The sequence below is a fragment of the Lolium rigidum genome, chromosome 2, assembly GCF_022539505.1.
Source record: "Lolium rigidum isolate FL_2022 chromosome 2, APGP_CSIRO_Lrig_0.1, whole genome shotgun sequence".
NCBI lineage: Eukaryota > Viridiplantae > Streptophyta > Magnoliopsida > Poales > Poaceae > Lolium > Lolium rigidum.
In genome coordinates this window covers 32,279,959-32,300,596 of record NC_061509.1, presented here as the reverse complement: position 1 = coordinate 32,300,596, position 20,638 = coordinate 32,279,959, and the positions used below count along the sequence as shown (strand labels likewise).

General features: G+C 50.2%; 2 protein-coding genes across 2 annotated transcripts in view; one reads left to right on the top strand and one right to left on the bottom strand.

Moving 5' to 3' along the window:
• Positions 1–12,470: 12,470 nt before the first annotated feature.
• LOC124686204 (protein CADMIUM TOLERANCE 4-like) lies at positions 12,471–13,364 on the bottom strand. Its single transcript, XM_047220193.1, has 2 exons — positions 13,073–13,364; positions 12,471–12,876 (listed from the first exon to the last, which is right to left on the bottom strand). Exons 1-2 carry the CDS (start codon positions 13,294–13,296, stop codon positions 12,786–12,788), a joined length of 315 nt encoding a protein of 104 aa, XP_047076149.1. The 5' UTR covers positions 13,297–13,364; the 3' UTR covers positions 12,471–12,785.
• A 3,285-nt stretch (positions 13,365–16,649) lies between these two features.
• The window catches only part of LOC124689457 (protein RGF1 INDUCIBLE TRANSCRIPTION FACTOR 1-like), a 40,531-nt gene continuing 36,542 nt past the window's right edge, over positions 16,650–20,638 (top strand). Inside the window, exon 1 of the mRNA XM_047222984.1 lies at positions 16,650–16,811. Coding sequence (XP_047078940.1) covers positions 16,650–16,811 — 162 coding nt within the window. The remainder of the gene's footprint in view (positions 16,812–20,638) is intronic.

The following is a 20,638-nucleotide window of genomic DNA, read 5'->3' as shown; positions in this document are numbered from 1 at the left end:
GCTATCCCCTATACTTGTGGGTTATCAAGTAGCAATCACCAAACAAGGTTCAAGAGCTATACTAAGCACACACAATGGTTTCACACAACTATCCTAGCATTCCACACTTACTAGCATGTGAGTTGGCTTTGTTTTCTTATTAAGAGAAAAATAATTTCCTCTCATTATAAATATTACTTTAAGGTTTCTATTTAAGTCTTTGAGGAAATAATTTCCTCTCATTGAATCTTGTTAGGATTTAATCTCCCCAAATGTATGATACATGAACCATTGTTGACCAAGGCCAACCATTCATAATCATCATTTGGGAAAATGATTTAAATGAGGCAAAGTACCTCATACAATTTAACACTACCACTTAGGATTTAATATCACCAACTAATTCCATGTGAGAGTAATTAGACCAGGGTCACAACTCCATATGAAAGTACTTGGGACAAGATTTAAATGAGAGCAAACCTCTCATACAATTTATATAATAGTTTTGGACAATATCATTTGACTAAAACAGCCATATAGTCCTTTATTTAAACTAGGCCATGATCACTCAAAGTAACCATAGCATATTTTTGCAGAAACCATTAGTGTAAGTGAAATGTGAGCTATGTGAGTTGAAATCAACTTACTATCATTTTTGGTTGATTTTTAATAATTGTTTGAAGTTGTAAAAGTATCTGACTTGTTATTTTGTCATATTTATTCTACAAAGAAATTCATTGTGAGACCAAAGGTGGTTGTTGAGATAATTTCCTAGGCTTTCCAAAGATATAAAGTTTGTTGAATTTGGTGCAGTAGATTTGAAACCATTTGAATTTGAATTGGACACCAGTTTGCATTTTAACAGATTTGATTTAAACCAATTTTGAATTAACATGCCACGCGGGAAAAGCCTAACGGGCCGGCCCAGCTACGCTGCAGCGCGCAACGGGCCGCCCGACAATGGGCTCCACCTGTCAGTGGGTTGTTATCACCGAATCGGTACGGGAGGAGGTGGGCCGTTGGATCAAAAGGCGATCGCACGGCCGTGGGTCGTCGTCGTCATCGACGAGAGGGACTTACGGGCGCGGCGAGGTTAGGGGGTCGACGGCGAGCAGGGAGTCCGGCGAGCGGCGGCGTTGATGCCGAGCGGCGTTGCAGACGACGGCGAGCTCAACGGTGGTCGTGGGAGCTCCGGGGATGGACTAGAGCGTTGGCTTGATCTGCGGCGGCTCACGGGCAGCGAGGTTGGAATTGGGCGGCGGTGGCGAGCAATGTGGAGCGGAGAATGTGCGAGGAGGCTCAGAGGAGGGAGGGGAGGCGACTGGTGTGCTCAATTGAGGAGGAGGGGCTCTCCCTTTATAGGAGCTCGAGGTGGCCGGGGGTCTGCGGCTATGTCGACAAGGGCGCGGCGTTTCCGGCGAGCGAGAGGGGTAGGCGAGGGCGGCGCTAGGTAGGTGAGGTCGAGGCGAAGCTATGGAGCCTGCTAGCGAGGTAGGGGACGGTCGGGTGAGTGCTAACGACGTCGATGCCGTGCGGCACGGGCGCGGTGAAACGGCGACGATGTCAGCGACAACCTGCGCGAGGGCACGGGCGCGGTGAGACGGCGACGATGTCGACGGCGAAAACCTGCGCGAGGGCACGGGCGCGTGTCCAGCGGGTTCGTGGTGCGGCGGCGAAGCTCAGCGTGTAGGAATGGGGTCCGGGGGAGGCGCCGTTCGTCGGGGAGACAGGTGGCCGAAGCGCGTCTGTGGGCGCGCCCACGCCGTGATCGGCATGGCCTGGGCAGTCCTGGGCGCGACGTGTGCCAGCACTGGGGACCTCCTCTCCGGCAATGGCGGGCACAGGCGTGTTGAGGGGAGCCAGGGGAGCAGAGGGACAGGGTTGGTCGAGCTAGAGAGGGGAGGATCTAGGGTTGGCATGTCCAAGGGTGACATGGCCGGCATGGCCTTGCCATGGCTAGGTTTGGCTATTGCTAGGGTTCCAATTAGGTGCACTGGTGCTGGAGGGGACCAGGGGATATGAGAGGGTCAAGTGGTGCTCAAGGTTGGGCCATACACTATTGCAAATAGTGTTTGAGATTGATGCCTATTTGCAAATTTCAAATTCTTGCCAAATTTGGTCTATGCAATGTAGTTCCAAAATTTGAAAATGGATGGTTTGGTTTGGTTGCAAATGACCAGAGACACTCAAAGGTGGTGGTGGAATTTTAAAAATAAAAGAATTGCAAAATTTGCAAAGTGTGAGATTGTTGAAAATGCTAAAAAGTCTCAACTTTGCATGAGCATAGTTTTTGATCCAAGATGAATTTGATATGGTGGTCTTTACCAAAGTTGTTCACATTGATGTGTACTTGGATGATGTGCAAAGAATTGGAATTGTTTGGTTTGAAAAACTTGAAATGCAGGGGCTCAAAGTAGTGACCAGATTGCAAATGGCAGATTTGACCATCATTGCATGTGATCACAAATTGAGTTCAAATTTGATTTGATTTGAGTTTCTTTGATTCCAAAAGTTGTAAAAAGTGTTTAGTAACATTATGCACTAATGGTGAAGGCCAAATTGGTCTAGGTCCAAGATTTGCAAAATGTCCATAAGCACATGTGTGTGTGGAATTGGATTTTTCTTATTTTTCCATTTTGGTTCTCTTGATCCAATTGGGCATGTGTGAGGATCTCTTTAGGGTTAGATTGGGTTTGCTAAGAGTTTCAAACCATTTGGGGAAAGTGTGGGTGCATAGGTCAAGAATTGATATTATGGCTAAGTGCCACATATGCCTCTATGCATATGTTTAGTTTATTTTTGTTTCCCACTTGGATTGGTGGTTAAGTACTAGGTTGAGTTGGTTGAGGTATTTGAAATCATCTACACAAGGTAGACAAAGCAAAGTTTAGCATTTGCAAAAATAGCCATAGGCTTCCCTAGGCCTTTTTCTTAGTTTTCATCCTTTCTTGTTATTTTGTTTTTAAAGGATGGTGATAAAAGGGGTGAGGTTTAGGGTTTGGTGGGGTCTACAATGGTTTACCACCATTTAGACAAGTAAGAAAGGTAGGGGTCAAGATTTATATATTAGGGCTAATTGCCCACATATGTATTTTTTTTAATTTTATCTTAGTTTCTCATATTTGATCCACTTTGTTTTGAGATGGTTAGGATTTTAGGGTTTTGGAAATAGGTTCAAAGTAATAAACAAACAATCATGGAAATACACAAGTATTAGGTATGAGCACTATGCATAGCACTCTATGTAAGAAAAGTTTTTGTTGGTTCTCATTTTTGGAAAAAGGAAATTCCTTTTCTCTTTGTTTTTAAAATTTGGGATGTTACAACATGATCTACAAGGAGCACCACCGGAGGTACATCCCAGCCGGGTCAAAGATTACATCGCCTTCCTCATCGTGGTGATTGTGAGGATCTTGTTCTTCTGAGTGGTCTCTGATCGTATGTAACATGCTATGACATGGTAATATCATCCTATTTGAATTGTGGTAAGGATATGAAACTGTGATTTGAGCAACCAAACAGCCGATTCCTGTTTTCCTGCGTGCAAGTTGGGCTGGAAATATGCAACCAAACGATGGTGTCTGACTTCCTTCTCCAGCGCGCAAAAGGTCGCACAGGCTACCAAACGACCCGCCTTTCATGACCCATAGCCAGTTCGCGACGCGCAGGGAGGCCCATCTCGCCGCGCCAGTGTTGCAAGGATGTCATACAGGCTACCAAACGCGCCCATAATGTCTCGTAGACTTGGAGCGTCTAGTACCGTGGAGCAGGCCGAGTGATGGCTGATGCCACCATCTTCACCACCTCCGCTGCCTCATGATGGTGGTGGGGGAGGTGGATGTTGGAATAATCTAAAGTACTCCCTCCGATCTATATTAGTTGATGCTAAAATAGATGTATTTACAACTGAAATATGTCTACATACATCTATATTAGCATCAAGTAATATGAATCGGAGGAAGTAGAAAAGTTTGGGTTAATTTCCTATGGTCTTTCGTGTGATCTGTCCGGGTCGTTTCAGGTTAGCTTAGGTAGTAGCACGTGTTAGTTTAGGTAAGAGTCATGTCCTGGTCCGGTTTGCTGTTTGTGTGCGGCCAGGGTTATACTAGCTAGTTGTGTCGGTTCAGTTTAGGAAGTCATGTACGGGTCGGTTAATAAGGTTGGTGAAGACAAACAGAGAACGAAGCAATAATGCACCTTAGGTGCTGCTCGATGTATTGCATCTGTACTTATAGTGTTACAACATGTGCAGTTTACAGAGTGGCGCGTCGTGCGCGAGGTGGCCGGAGTGGGCGACGTGCATGCGCTGACGAAACTGCATGTACAAGACCTGGTCAAGACCATGATCGCTAACACCCCGCCGCAGCTGTGGCGTCCGGTGGCCGGACACACAAGCTGGACCGGAACTCCTGGAACGCCGGTGTGGGCAGTCCTTTCGTCATCACGTCGGCAAACTGCTGTGTCGTGGGCACATGCAGAACACGAAGTTGTCCAAGCGCCACCTTTTCGCGAACGAAATGGATGTCAAGCTCGATATGCTTCGTGCGCCGATGATGAACGGGGTTGGCAGCCATGTAGACGGAGGAGATATTGTCGCAGTAGACAACGGTGGCCTTGGGCACGACGACGTGGAGCTCGCCGAGGAGTTGACGGAGCCAGCAGCATTCGGCGACGGCGTTGGCGACGGCGCGGTACTCGGCTTCCGCGCTGGATCGCGACACAGTTGGCTGCCGCTTGGACGACCAGGACACGAGTGAGTCACCGAGGAACACCGCATAGCCTGAGGTAGAGCGGCGCGTGTCGGGACAGCCCGCCCAGTCCGCGTCGGAGTAGGCCGTCAGCTCGAGCGACGGCGAGCGAAGTATGTGAAGGCCGTAGGACGAGGAGCCGCGAAGGTAGCGCAGGATCCTTTTGACGAGTGCTAGATGTTGCTCCCGTGGGTCGTGCATATGGAGACAGGCCTGTTGCACCGCGTAGGAGAGGTCAGGCCTTGTCAGCGTCACGTACTGAAGCGCGCCCACCAGGCTGCGATACTCCGAGGGGTCAGACACCGGCGAACCAGCGCTGGCGGAGAGCTTGGAGTGGGTGTCCACGGGTGTGGTCACCGTCTTGCACTTGGTCATGTTGGCGCGATCAAGCAACTCATCCGCGTACTTCCGTTGGGAGAGGAAGAAGCCAGTAGCGTCGCGAGTGACGCTGATGCCGAGGAAGTAATGAAGCTCGCCGAGGTCCTTCATGGAGAATTCAGCAGACATGCGAGCTTGTAGTTGTCGGAGGAGCGCAGGCGAGGAAGCGGTGAGCACGATGTCATCCACATAGAGCAGTAGGTAGGCTGCGCCGGCATCGCTGGTGAGGATGAAGAGCGATGGATCGGAGCGAGCCGCGACGAACCCAAGTGTCCGAAGAAAATTGGCGAAGCGATCGAACCATGCCCGCGGAGCTTGCTTGAGTCCGTACAAGGATTTGTCGAGGAGGCAGACATGATCCTTGCGTTGATCGTCGACGAAGCCAGCGGGCTGCTGGCAGTAGACACGCTCGGCGAGTTGCCCATGGAGGAAGGCGTTGTTAACGTCCATTTGGTGAACAGGCCACTGACGGGAGGCAGCGATGGCGAGCACCGTGCGGATGGTCGCCGGCTTGACCACCGGCGAGAATGTCTCGTCGAAGTCGATCCCGGGGCGCTGGGAGAAGCCACGCACGACCCAACGCGCCTTGTAGCGCTCCAGAGTGCCGTCGGCGCGAAACTTGTGCCGGAAGAGCCACTTGCCCGTGACAATGTTGGCGCCGGCGGGGCGCGGCACCAGCGTCCATGTCCTGTTCTCCATCAAGGCCCTGTATTCATCCTGCATCGCAGCTAGCCAATGGGGATCACGTACAGCACAGCGCACGGACTTGGGAATGGGGGATATGGTGGGTGTGTCGGAAGTGGTGATGTGGGCATATTTTGGGTTGGGTTTGAACGTGCCGGCCTGTGCGCGGGTGATCATTGTGTGTGTGGGAGCTGTAGGGGCAACACGAAGTGGGCGCTGTGGTGCTGGTCTAGGTGAGGGCGTGGGCAATGGCGAGCGATGGGTTGAGGGAGGGGCTGTGGGCGACCCCGCCGTAGTTGGAGGGGAGGTGCAGGGTGGTGAGGGCGAGCCGGGCGGCATGCTGGAGAGAGCAGCGGGCACGGGCTGGCAAAGGATGGGAGGTGGCACATAGTCGAGATCGTCAGCGACAGTGGGTGTGGGGAAGAAGATGTCGCGTTGACGAAACGGGAAGACGCTTTCGTCGAAAGTGACATGACGTGAGACGAGCACGCGCCCAGTGTGCGGATTGAGACATCGGTAGCCTTTGTGGTCAGGGGAATAGCCAAGGAAAATGCACGCGGCGGAGCGCGGCGCGAGTTTGTGCATGGTGGTGGCCGTGGTGTTTGGAAAGCACAGTGAGCCAAAGACACGCAAGGCAGTGTAGTCTGGGTGTGTGCCGTACAGGAGGAAGAACGGCGTCAGGTTGTGGCGCGGGCGGCATGGCCGGCGATTCAGTAAGAACGTGGCAGTGTTCAGGGCTTCTGCCCAGTACTCGTATGGCATGGCAGCATGCAAGAGAAGCGTGCGGGAGATGTCGTTTAGGGTGCGGAGGGCACGCTCAGCGCGGCCATTCTGCGGGGAGGTGTAGGGACAAGACATTCGGAGCACGATGCCATGGGAGGAGAGGAAGGAGCCCGCGAGCTGACTGTCGAACTCGCGGCCATTGTCAGATTGCAGTGTCAGAATGGACAGGTTAAAGTGACACTGAACAAATGTGTGAAAGGTGCGAATAGTAGGCAAGACATCTGATTTACATCGTAGCGGGAATGTCCAAACGAAATGGCTATAATCATCAAGCAAAACAAGGTAGTATTTACAACCTGACACACTGAGAACAGGGGATGTCCAGACATCACAGTGCACTAACTGAAAAGGAAACAACGATACATGGTCTGAATCGGAAAACGGAAGCCTAGTGCTTTTGCCGAACTGACAGGAGATACAGGTGCTTTGGTGCGTGCTGGGAAGATCCGGGGCGGTGAGGCGAAGCACGCGCGTCAGTGTGTCGTGGTTGGGGTGGCCGAGGCGTTGATGCCAGAGGTTATGGGCGACGGCAGCGAAGGCGTGGTGGGTGGAGGGTGCGACGACAGGGTATAGGTCCCCGTCTGAATCACATCGGAGGATGACCTTCTTCGTCCTTCGATCCTTTACAGAAAAACCACGATCATCAAACTCAACATTAACTGGGTTATCACGACACAAAGTACGAACAGAGAGTAAGTTTTTGATGAGGTTGGGAGACACGAGAACACGACGGAGGGAGAGGGGTGAGTGGGAGGTTTGGATGGAGGAGTGTCCCATGTGCGTTACTGACAGTGAAGAGCCATCGCCAACAACAATGCGGGAAGAAGAACAGGGTCGTGAGGAAGAGAGCATACCGGACGAGGACGCCATGTGCGAGGAAGCACCCGTGTCGAGGTACCAGTCCGATCCAGGGATGGGCTGATGCTGCTGCAGGTTCATGGCGTTGAGAGCTTGGATGAGCGCAGCTTGGTCCCACTGTGGAGCGGGCGGTGGTGCAGCAGAGGTGGAGCCGGAGGGAGCGCCATAAGGAGCCGATCCGTACGGAGCGACGCCGTAGGGGTTGGCGCCATAGTGTGCAGCGGTGCCGGCGAAGGCGTGGGGCGGTCCCGGGCGAGGGCCGAGGATGCCGGCGCCGGGGGCATGGGGACGCCACGGCATGGGCCAGGCGTGCACCATGCCAGTCCACGGGTGTGCAGAGGGAGCCGGTGGAGCAGGGGCAGGCGGCGGGCGACTGTTGGAGGAGCTACCGCCGGCGTGGTTGGAGGGCCCAGCGCCCTCGTTAACCTTGGCCTTCCCTTTGTTCCTGCCACGGCGGCCGTTGTTGCTGGAGGAGGTAGAGCCCCCGCCGAAGTTGGAGGAGCCCCCGCCGTTGTTGTAGCTCGGGGCGTTGCCAGAGCTCTGCCCGTAGGAGCCACCGGTCTGGCCACCGTGCTGTTGGCGTGCGGCGTGAAGCGCCGTGTCGCTGGAGTCGGTACCCTGCTGCATGTTGAGGCGGCTCTCCTCGAGGAGCAGGAAAGCGCGGCAACGGAGGAACGACGGGAAAGGTGTCTGCATGGTGAGAATTGGGATGGCATAGTGCAGACGAGGGTGAAGGCCCCGAAACATGTTCAGAACCTGGGCGCGGTCGTCCACGGGTGCGTCGAGGTCCGCGAGGCGATCGGCGATCTCCTTGAGCCGAGCGAAGTAGGCCAGGATGGAGAGCGAGCCCTGCTCGATCCGGCGAAAGTCTGTGGCGAGGAAGACGGCCTGGTGCTCCCTGTTTTCCAGGAACAGGGTGGAGATGGCGCGCCAGACGTCGGCGGCGGTGGCGTCGCGCTGGTGGATCAACCCGAAGATCTCCGGGCTAATGCGGTTGTAGAGCCAGGAGACGATGTGTGCATCGTCTTGCAGCCACGCGGCGTCGTGGGGGCGCGGAGGGCCGACGATGTGGTCGACGACGCCGCACTTGCGGAACATGACCTCGAAGAGGGTGCGCCACTGGGAGTAGTTGGGCGGCGACAGCGATAGGACCAGCGGGACGTGCTGGTTGATGAACACGCCGGAGAGTGGGGAGGGGAGAGCGACAGCAGGAGGTGCAGACCCGCCGGCGCCGGTGGTGATCACCGCGTTGTTCAGCGACTGAGCGAGCGCGGAAGGGGTGAGCAGGGGGCTAGAGGAGGGGGTACTGGGAGGGATAACGCCGGCGAGGCCACGGCCTGGTGGCGGTGGGGGAGGTGGTGGAGTTGCCATGGCTGTAGCAGCGGCGCAGTTGGGCAGCGGAAGAGAGGAGGCGCAGGCGCTAGATGAGGATGGCGTCTGATACCATGAAGACAAACAGAGAACGAAGCAATAATGCACCTTAGGTGCTGCTCGATGTATTGCATCTGTACTTATAGTGTTACAACATGTGCAGTTTACAGAGTGGCGCGTCGTGCGCGAGGTGGCCGGAGTGGGCGACGTGCATGCGCTGACGAAACTGCATGTACAAGACCTGGTCAAGACCATGATCGCTAACAGTTGGGGCTGCTCGTGTATATATACATGAGGTTGGCTGCCGCTTGTAAAACAAGAAAACAGAAAAAGAAATAAAGAGGAAAATTAGAGGGTGCGACACGGAACCTTGGCCAAAGTTTTTCGTGTGCGTGTGTTTGTCTAGTTTGATGTGATTGATCCGTGGGCGAATCCCAACAATTGGTATCAGAGCGAGGTCGAAGATTTGAAGCTATGCTTGCCCCGGGGAGGCGACCCTACTAGCGCCTCGGGATGGGCGACCGTTGCTCGGCGGAGCGGTCGGGTGGAGACGGCGAGCAAGCTGTCGTCAGCGAGACGGCGGGAGATCGTCGCTAGGTAGAGCGACAAGGAGGTGATGACAGGGTGTTGTCGTTGGCAAGGTGGTGGAGGTGGATGATCGTTGATGGGAGAGGTGGTGCCGAGGTGCGGTACCGGGAGTCTCGTCAAGGTCGTCTTCGAAGGTGTCCAATGAGTCAAAGAGTCAAGTGTGTGCACGTCTACACATGCGGTCGTCGTCGAGTCTGTGAGTCGTCGTTGTGTCCAAGGTCTTGTCTCTGTGAGGATCCGTTGCAGTTGAAGCGTGTCACGTCGAAGTGCTGTCCGATGCGGGGTGTCACCGAGGGCTAGTGTGTGCGCGAAGAAGTGTGTCTTAACGCAGGATGCTCAAGCGTATAGTGTGACAAGGACCAGTGAACGGGCGTACTTTAATGAGGGCTTGTCTCTACATGAGGCAGTGTGTGATCCGTCTGGCGTGTATTGCGCTAGGGGTGGCCGAAGGTGTCCGCCTGTCAGCGTGACTGGGAGTCTGGATCATACGTTGAGTTTTAGTCGTTGAGCCACGAATTTGCATGGACCAGAAGAACTAGGAGGAAACAACAAGTCAAGATTTGGTGGAGATTATTAGTAATAATCTTGCCTAATCATGTTAAGGTTTAAAGATGAGTTTAGATTAGAAAGAGATTGTTGGAATAATCGAAAGTAGAAAAGTTTGGGTTAATTTCCTATGGTCTTTCGTGTGATCTGTCCGGGTCGTTTCAGGTTAGCTTAGGTAGTAGCACGTGTTAGTTTAGGTAAGAGTCATGTCCTGGTTCGGTTTGCTGCTTGTGTCCGGCCAGGATTATACTAGCTAGTTGTGTCGGTTCAGTTTAGAAAATCATATACGGATCGGTTAATAAAGTTGGGGCTGCTCGTGTATATATACATGAGGTTGGCTGCCGCTTGTAACACAAGAAAACAGAAAAATAAATAAAGAGGAAAATTATATGGTGCGACACGCAACCTTGACCAAAATTTTTCGTGTGCGTGTGTTCATCTAGTTTGATGTGATTAATCGGTGAACAAATCCCAACCGTGGAGGCGAGCCGTGGCCGCCTTGGTGACAGTGTCCATTTCCGCTTGACTACCACTGCCGACGCTGCATGATGGGGGCGCTGGAGGAGCTGGGGGTAGATCCCCACGACAACTTCTATGGTTACCGTTTTGTGGGTGATTTTTATCCCGGTGGGAGTTATGCCACTCGTCAAGAGACGACATGTCCATGTTGCTGCGGGGTGGCGGGGGTGGTCTCTGTTGGAAAGAATTGCACTACCGGCTAGACGCAGATGGGCCGGTTACAGACTCATCGTCTTGTGCCCGGTGCTTGTTGTGGTTTTCTCCAGGGAAGACCGTCTCGACGCCTTGCCATTGGATAGGAGCTTTTGCACAGAAGTGCAGCAATCATCCGACTTGGAAGCAAGCCGGCCTATGGCCGCAGACGTAGCGTGCTTGTTCTGTCCCTAGCCATAGCCATGATTTCTCTGGCTTTTTTTTAAACAAAAGGTCTAAGCCCAGCTTTAAATTAATAAAGCCACAACGGCAGATTACATGGATGCTGAGAACAGCTTACAACACAAAGAAGAACAAGCAAACATAAAAACATGAAGAACAGCTTGCAACTCTAAGGTCCTCTTCAGCAAACAGAGCCCGGCACCAGTGGAGCTTGAGGAGATAGCTGGAGTGGCAAGACAGGGAAGGCCCCAGGGAAGCAAGCATCAGCCTCAACCTTTCCATCGCCGCAGAAGGCTCCCTGCCTCCTCGCCCTGGCTCGAAGGGCGCCGTACCGTCGGCCGATGGAGGCGCTCCCCTGAGCTAGGCTGTACACTAACACCGGGAACCAAGGGAGCCGAACCAAGCACACCGACGCCAAGCCACACAAAGAGCAGCACAACAATAGACCAGAGATCGAAAGCGTCGGAGACGAAGCAGCTGGGCACGCTGGAGAAGATCGCCGGAACACCTCCAAAACACACAACCTGCGTCCACATCCTACCCGAGCTCCCCAAGGCCGTGCCTTCAGCAAGGTGAGCGACGCCACGGCGCCGCCGCGGCCTAATCCGAGATTAGGTTTTCACCCAGGGAGCAAGGAGGAAGGGGGAATGACAGTACCTCGGCGGCGCCCCCAGCAGGGAAGGCGGCGCCCATGGACGTCGTCGCCGTCGTGACCGGTAACACCGGTCAGGGATTTCTCCCGGTAGCAGAGTCCCACCACCATCAGCTTGGCCGGTGCAGGACCAGCGAGCTTGGACGCCGTTGCGGAGAAGAGGGGCCAGCGGCTTCAGATCTGGCGCCGGCGACCACCGAGGGGGCCCCCAGGCCATGGTCAGCACCCGCCGGCTCCGCACCGCCCACACGGCCGCGGAGACCAGCCCGCACCCGCAACCCCGCTCGACGTCGAGCCGGAGTCGCACCACCACCAGATCAGGGCCGCCGCCCTGAGATCCCGAGCCCCCACCGAGGAGGCCGCCGAGCGAGACCTCCCGCACCCCAGGCTGAGCCGGGGCCAGCCAACGGAGCCGGAGGAGAGCCAAGCGACCGCATCTGCTGCGGCGAACCCGGCGCGAGGCTCCTCCACCCATACGCCGCGCGGGGAGCCAAGGGCCCAAATCCCCGCCGCCCCCTTCACCGGCGTCGCGAGCCAGAGCCGGCGGCGCCTCAGGGAGCGACGAGGAGGAAGGGAGCGGAGGGGAGGGAGCGGCGGCGGCGGAGGCTAGGGTTTCGCCCCCTCGGTCGCCTGGAGGGGGCGACGCGAGGGGAGCGGTCCGGTTTTTCCCCTAAGCCTTCATGATTTCTCTGGCTAGGATCGTCGCGAGAGCTCTCGAGGCTAACGGTCTTTTTTTCTACCTTCCTCTCGGGAAGGACCTACTCATCTCAATAATGCGTCTTCTAAGTTGGGTGTCACATGTGTTTCTACTTCGTTCCTCCTTGAAGCTTGATTGAACAACTCGATGTTATGGAAATCCTGAAACATGGTTCAGATTGCTTCACCCAATTGTTGTACAGTACAGCCTGTACTTGCACGGGCGTCGTGCATTCCTAGCCAACCAATGCCATCAGAACGGCATTTATCTTCAGATGATGCATGAGTGGAGAGAAAGATAGACAGAAGAAATGTGCATCATAGGCAACAAAGAACAGTTTAATATTCTACAACAAGAAATATGTCTGTATCCATCTTCTGAAATCCTACAGTTTTGTAACTTTGCATGTCTTGGTTGGTGTACGGTCTTGCAGGTGGATGAGCATCAGCTAACTTTGAAGCAAAGGGGGAAAACCAGTTCGGGATATACACACATGGACTGTACTACCGCTGCGCACTAGCATATGTCGCAAATTGGCAACCAAACTACAAATATATACAATCACAAATTCACAAGGTTTTATCTTCGGATGAGCGCAGTCGGCCGGTCACTCATCCTTGCTGCGGCAGCAGCAGAAGCACTGGAGGCAGTGCTCGCAGGCCTCGTGGCAGCAGAAGCAACAGCACAGCATGAAGAAGCTGCAGCAACCAAATGAAGAAAAGCAAAATATGACGCAAATACATCTATATTATAGACACAGTATATGTTTTCTGCAGCTGCAGCTACACAGGACAGTTGGGGTAACTGAAACCGACGGTACTGCAAGCAGACACCAAGAACAAATGGAGAGCAGGATCATCAGGCATGCGCGTGTGTTCATGCAATTTTACTGACCAGGCATAGAGGAAGCCCTTCTCCTCGTGGCGCTTCTTGACACGGTCCATGGCCGACAGTCTCATGTCATCGCCCTGCGACTGATCGTCGGCCGTTGCCTTCGCCGGGGCGGAGGTGAATTGGAAGTTGGAATCTAGAGATGAGAACATGAAGAAAAGTGTGGGATGGAGGGAGAAGAGGGCGGGGGTGGGAGTGGCAGCTTGTTCTTGCTTCTGTTTTGTCATGGTAGCTCTCTGGTTAGGCCAGAGTTCACCTAGTGACCCCCTCTACTTCGTATCCAGAGTGTTTTATCCAGTAGATATCTACCGAATGCATTATTGTATCTTTGTTTTTGACTTTCCTTTTGTTTGGCTGATACACGCGATTAATTCGCATCGTAATCATACTGCTACCCGGCAGCCAATCCTAAGCTAGGGATGCGGGTACGGAGGAAGATTCCTCAAGTGTCACTGTGAGAGTGATGTTGTTGGTTTGTGTCTCTAGCCTTTGAATTTTTTTGTGCTAGTTCGTGTAAGATGGAGAAAGGAAACAGCCTCTCGTTAAGACGTCGTTTTAATTTAGTACATGATTGGTTTCAGACACAGAGATCCTTCATGATTTGTTCTGGACTCGGGGATGTTCAGGATTCGAAAGGACATGAACATCATTTGCAGGTTACAGCTGCACGGAAGGGGCCTGGAGCTGTCCAGAAAAAAATAACAGGTGAAGGGATGCGATCCAAATTCAACCCGCGAAAGTGATTTGGGCTCTCAAGTGGCTGATAAATGCAGGGTTGAATGAGGAGACTGCTCGGATGTAGTGTGATGCTCAACTTATATCCTAGTATATCATCATTTCTATCAGATTGAAGCGCATGGTAAACAGATCAGAGTACCTAAATTTGCCGGATATGTGATCTGGCCGTACCAACAAGTGTGTTTACAGGGAGAAAAATTATGGGACCTCCTCTACAATTCGATCAGCGTTGACCAATTCCAATGAGCGATGCGTGCCACTGCCTGATTTTCTCATACGTATTTGTCCTTCCGGTCAGCATTTGACAATTCTACGGTTACGATGCGATCCACCTCTTCGTCTGTTTCTCCTCGCATCGTCGAACTTCGGCGGCGCGGCCGAATCCACGCACAGCACCGCCGGCTGTCGCCCAGCCCCTGCAACAAGATCCGGTTCACGACCACGACGACAAGCCGATGCAAGGATGCGCCAGGCCGCCAGCCAACATGTCGACATGTCAGTTCATAGGCCCATGCTGACGACAACGAAAGAAAAATCAGATGCAAACTCACAGACTTAGTCATCCAAGTTCTTGGGTTTCATTCTTGTTAAGGATTTTCTTCAGCTTTTTCAGTACTTGGCTAACCATGCTTGTACAAATATGTACTACATTAATTCAGAGAAGCAACACGGACAGGAAAGCGTCGAAGAGTCGTCGGCGGCTCTGGCTGGCTCGATCCTGCGCGTGCCCGGCTGAATACAGATGTCAGAAGTATCAGAAAACCGCCGCTGAGAGGAGAGGAGATTCCTTGTGGACATACTTGATTCATACTTTTATTTCGATCGTTTGGTTCTGGAGGGAGCGACGCGAAGCTCTGTTCTGTGTTGCCAGCAGATGACATTCTAGTTCATGGTATATCAAAGACGGAGAATTTTTTGGAGGCTGGATTGGAGGAGTAGCAACGGAGGATCGAGTCGTGGTGTCGTTAAAGGATTTGCTTGGTATTCTGGATCTCGTAACAGTACTATGCAAGTGGAGGCAGAAACACATTTGAAGTTCAGAGTCTTACCTTTAGGGTGAAAATCGAAGGTCTGGCCTTAATTGGTTGTGTCTGACAATGATTTTGTTGAAAATATTGTTTTGAGAGAGGGGACTATCTCCGGGGTAAAAATCTAAGATCTTTTAATCGGACGACGACGGCGCTTGTACGCTGTTCCTTTCTTGGAGGCGTCGCTTGTGGAGAGCATAGATTTCAGGTGATGTATCCTTTTTCTTAGTTTTCTTTTTCTTTTTTAGCTATGTGCATCCGTACTACCATTAGGGTACAACGTTGTTACAGAAGCTGGGTGTATTTGGTATCTATCGATATTAATATATTCCTTTTATCAACTGGTCACCAATGTTCGTGGGTAATCGTGGCGGGCACCGACGCCAGCCACATCGTCAATCCCGTCTCCCGGTGCTTCGCCACATGGAATGGTTCTATTGGTGAGAGACAACGCTCTACGTGCTATTTCAACACGCATTCATGCACCACGTTAATTTATATGCTTCCGATATTGATCACGACTATCGCCTGGTGCACATGCAGATGGATATGGCTATGTGCATCTATTGATGCAGAGGCCGGGCAAGGCTCCTATACTAAAAAAAACATGGATGCGGAGCTGAGGGTGTTGTTGCCGTGAGTGCCGGTCCGCAAGAGGTCAAGTTCGTAAGGCCATGCCAGGAGGTGCAGCCTGGCAAATGGGTGGTGGTGGATGTGTCCGTCGATGGAATTCTTGGCGTGCCACCAACATACATAGCCAGCAGGCTCCGTCCGAGTGGATGCCTTATTGAGAAGAGGAAGACTAGCTCCTGCAAGTTATATACCCTATCACTATAGCTTGATACTTCAGCATGTGGGGGTGAGATAGAGATAGTGGGGGCGGCACGGGAGAGAGCCAAAGAGGTGAGGGGATGAATGAATAAAGCCTCATCCGCATGCGGGGTGGGCCCGGGCGGGAATGTGTCCCGTCATTTCAATCGTTGGCCTCACCGCTTTGACTAGCTATAGTCCATCCACGATCAACACACGAAACTAAGAGCCCGTTTGTTAGCCTGGACCGATTTTGTGCACCACTGCGCCATGGAGAAGAACCCCCTGAGCGTTCAGACGGGTCACGGGCCAGAAACTGCTGTCGTTTGGTCGCATGCGCAGAGTTTTTTTTGGCCCCATGGAGATTTGGGCTCTAGCTATTTGGTAGATTGGTTTTACGGCCAAGTAGCAGCCCAGAACGGCAATGGTGTTGTTTGGTTGCAACCCAACATCAGCTTCTGGTTACCTCTTCCTTTCAGTGGTGAGGTTACCAGTAATCAATAGTGCACAAGCAAGCACACAATGCAAGATTAGACTTGAAATATCAAAGACGATACAAATAGGTTCAGACACGACCATAGTTCACGACACGACAGGACACTTGTTCAGACACCATAGTTCAGACACGACCATAGAACATAGTTCAGACACGACACCATTGGACAATAGAGACAGAATACCAGCATCGACACAATACCATCAGAGCTTCAGACTTCTTCTTCGAAGACGACACACCTGGTGGCATCGCCATTGTCCGGGCACTTGCTCATCACCTCAGTGAAGGTGAGATCGAAGATGACCACACTGTACTCAAAAGTAGACACCTTCTTGAAGGTGAAGAACTGGCCTATCTTGAGCTGATGGGCGATGGTGAAGGACGCCCACCCCTGGTTGATGAATGCGTCGTCGCCTTCTTTCCTTGTAGTCATCCTCCAGCTTCAGCTAGTGTTTTTGCGGACGATGCTGTTCGAAGGGATGGGTCCGAACCACTTGATGAAGTTGACATGGATTGGGAGCTGCCAGAAGGTGTGCTTGAAGATGATCCGGAGGAAGTGGCCCGGCCCTACGTCGTCGTGGAAGTGGCCAATGTTAGCCTTCCTTCCTCAATGCTTCTTGGACGGTCCCTCGCCGGAACCTCCGCAGGTGCCCCAAGCTGGATCTTCTCGGTCTGTACCAACAACACATGCCATTAGAGGTGGCGGCTCGCAAGTATAGATAAACAATGACATGAAAAACATTAGCAAGGCCTCATACATTGGGTCACGCAGCAACTCAAGAGGTTGTCCCCAAACTAAGTCTAGTATGCAAGGAATGTGACACACTGATGACGTTGGGACTCCAATTGCAGAGTGTTGTGTCAGCAGAGTATTTTCCCCACAAGGGTGACTCGAGGCTTTATATCGAACTCTCGGGGAATGGAGTAAAGAGTTATCTCTCCCTCTCTTCTTCTAGCAGTCCCGCAAAATAAAATAAAGCCTTGTGTCCCCAACTCCACCGTGTGGTTGTCAAGCATAAGGTTTCGCGTAAGTAAAAATAAATAATGTAGTAACTAAAGTAAAGTAAACTAAACAAATGAAATAAACTAAGTAAAAGCGGTAAAGGTTTGTTTGTTTTGGGGTTTTGAGAGCAAATAAGAAAAAAATATTTTTGTATTTTCAGATTAAAACAGTGCTGCAAATAAAAAGTAAGATAAAAGTGATGGAAAAGTGTTTCTTATGATTAAAATTAGATGGGGGCTCATGGGTTCACTTGACTATTCTCTCTTTTAAGTTGTAGTGGATAATAACAATTCATCAATAAGATTTGAAGAAAATAATTTTAACATGTATAAGATAAGCATCCATATGGGCATCACATCCTAACATATAGTTGATGCAACACATCTCTCTTACACTCCACAAGATAGGAAGAACTTCAGGCAATCTTGTATTAAGAATTAACAGAGCATAGCTATAAAAAGTTTGACATGATGTTTTAATATCAAATATGCTATCTTGAAAAAACAAGATCATGTAACGAACATAGCACAAGCATTCACTTTATCCCTAACGAGATAGAAAAAGAAAAGACAAAGCCATAATAGATCATAATTTGTTGTCACTATTAAATCACTAAAATCATGCTATTCCATCTAACACACACATCACACTACACACGTTGTGGGATACAAGTTGGATCAGAACCAACACTTAAGAAAGGGTACATAATATGCATCTATCAATACATCTTACACAAAGTATAACAAAGGGTTTGGTTTGATAAGGGGAAAGCGGCACTGCTCAGTACGGGCGGACGGTATAGTCACCCTCGCCTGTATGGGTGCCCGCTAAAGTTCCTAGATCACCAGGATGAATTTGACCTAAAAAGGAAATGTCTTTATTTCGTTGCAATCAGCTCATAAATGTCCTCGGATCCTCCAGAAATGATGGTTTCCTGAATTACATAATTTAAAAGCAAGGTTTTGCTTGGAATGCGATATTAACATTAGTTTAAACACAAAATATAATGAAAACCCAATGAAACTAGGAGATAAGTGGTGGAAAATCCGTAGTAAAATCATCAAAATTTGGAGCTATCAACATCCCCAAGCTTAGCTGTTACTCACCTTCGAGTGACAAAATGATAAAATAACAATAGCGAGAAATAAACTTGAGTAGAAGAGCTCACAAGTCCGAAGTGATATTAAATTCATCTTCAGAAACCTTGCAACTTCAAACATGATCATACAATATTCAAATGGTTGCACCTAATGTCGCATCCTTGCCACGTGCAGTTCATCAATCAAAATAAATTCTAAGCCCATAGAAAGTTTCAAGAGTTTGACTAAGATCGCCAATACATTATTTTGGTGCCTCTCTTTTTATTGAGAGTGAAATAGGAATTTTAAATAATGAATGCTTTGGTCAAATTAAGGGTGCACATGTGTAAGTCAAAAGAGATTTAATCTTAGAGAAAATCATTGACCTCCACATCAAGAATTGGGACTCTCCAACACTCAATCCCCTCATTGTATTTCAAGAAAATCCATCTAATAGTAACGAGTCCATGCCAAGACTTTGAAGTGATCATTTGGATTCTAGTGATAGTTTCCAAGATTTTTGCAACACTCAAGGGGCTAATAGTACGCGCGAGTAGCTGGCTACCCGCACCGTCAACTCAGTAGCTCCAATTGGGATTTATACCTCGAATCATTCATAACTCAGAGGAGTTGTTAGATTCCCAAGAGTGTGCACCATAGTTTGTAGACAAGCTTTTATGCAATATCATACTTGATTCACGACATTAAAGCTTGGCATGCATCCTAGCTACTACTAGGTTTCAGTTCAATCAAACAATTCCTATCATGAGTGATATCAAATAAATTCATCGAGACATGTGGTTGAGCACTACCAAGATTAAAACCTTAAGACAAACATATGACACCAAAGTCACCGAGAGATGCTTTTTCTTGTTATAAAAATGATTGGAATTGGATCCAATTCCGTTTGTTTTTCATATCTCATTCAATGATTGTGAACCAAAACCAAAGTAGTGACACTAGCATGGGAATGAAATTTATATGACAACGAGCTAAGTGGGGAGCGAGACTAGAGTGCTACCAAGAAAATAATGATATGATCATGAATGGAATTACAACTAGAATGAAGAGGAGAAATGATACCTCATCTCGCTTGCTTGCCTTATACCCGAGTCCTCCTCCCATCCATTCCCATCACGAGGCCACTGAAAGTAAATAACTCAAAGAAATTTCAAAGCAGATATAAAGAGAGCTTCACAGAAATGAAAACAAGGAAATTTTAACTATTTTGTTTTGTTTTTTCAATTATAAATGCAAAACGATAAGTAAACATGCAAATAACAAGAAAATATAATAAACTAAAAGAATAAACTAAAATATGAATGCAAAGGTGGATGGTTTAAACCTCCCCAAGCTTAGGTCCTTAGCCTAACTTGGATCATTTCCCACCATCACCACCGTGTGGCGGCGGGTAGTAAGTCTGAAAGCTGGTGGTGAACTTGCTAAAGCTCTGGGTGAGAGACATCACATTGGCGTTCACATCCTGCAACATGCTCTCCATGTCACCGACGTGACCCACCAAGGTATCGTACTCCTCCCTCGGGACGTAGTCGTATCTCAGCTGTGGCTGCATGTAGGGCTACTGCGGCAGCTGCTGGTACGGCTAATATTGGTGGTCTTGACTGCAGTCATCCCACCCCTAGTTTCCCCACTGCTGGTCATCATCTCCAGCTTGATCATCCTGGTGCTTCCAAGCAGCATTTGCTCTGAGGGCTGATGACCCACAAGTATAGGGGATCGCAACAGTCTTCGAGGGAAGTATTACCCAATTTATTGATTCGACACAAGGGGAGACAAAGAATACTTGAAAGCCTTAACAGCGGAGTTGTCAATTCAGCCGCACTCGGAAACGGACTTGCTCGCAAGAGTTTATCGTAGTAACAGTTTTATAGTAGTAGCAGTAGTAAAATAACAGCGAGCAGAGTAACAAAGACAGCAGTAGTGATTATAGTAAACAAGCAGGATTAAAATACCGTAGGCACGGGGACGGATGACGGGCGTTGCATGGATGAAAGAAACTCATGTAACAATCATAGCAGGGCATTTGCGGATAATAATAAAACGGTGTCCAAGTACTAATCAATCAATAGGCATGTGTTCCAATTATAGTCGTACGTGCTCGCAATGAGAAACTTGCACAACATCTTTTGTCCTACCAGCAGTGGCAGTAGGGCCTCAAGGGAAACTACTCGGATATTAAGGTACTCCTTTTAATAGAGTACCGGAGCAAAGCATTAACACTCCGTGAACACATGTGATCCTCACATCGCTACCATTCCCTCCGGTTGTCCCGATTTCGTCACTTCGGGGCCATTGGTTCCGGACAGCGACATGTGTATACAACTTGCGGTGTAAGATCATAAACAACGAATATCTTCATGAATCAATAACATGTTCAGATCTGAGATCATGGCA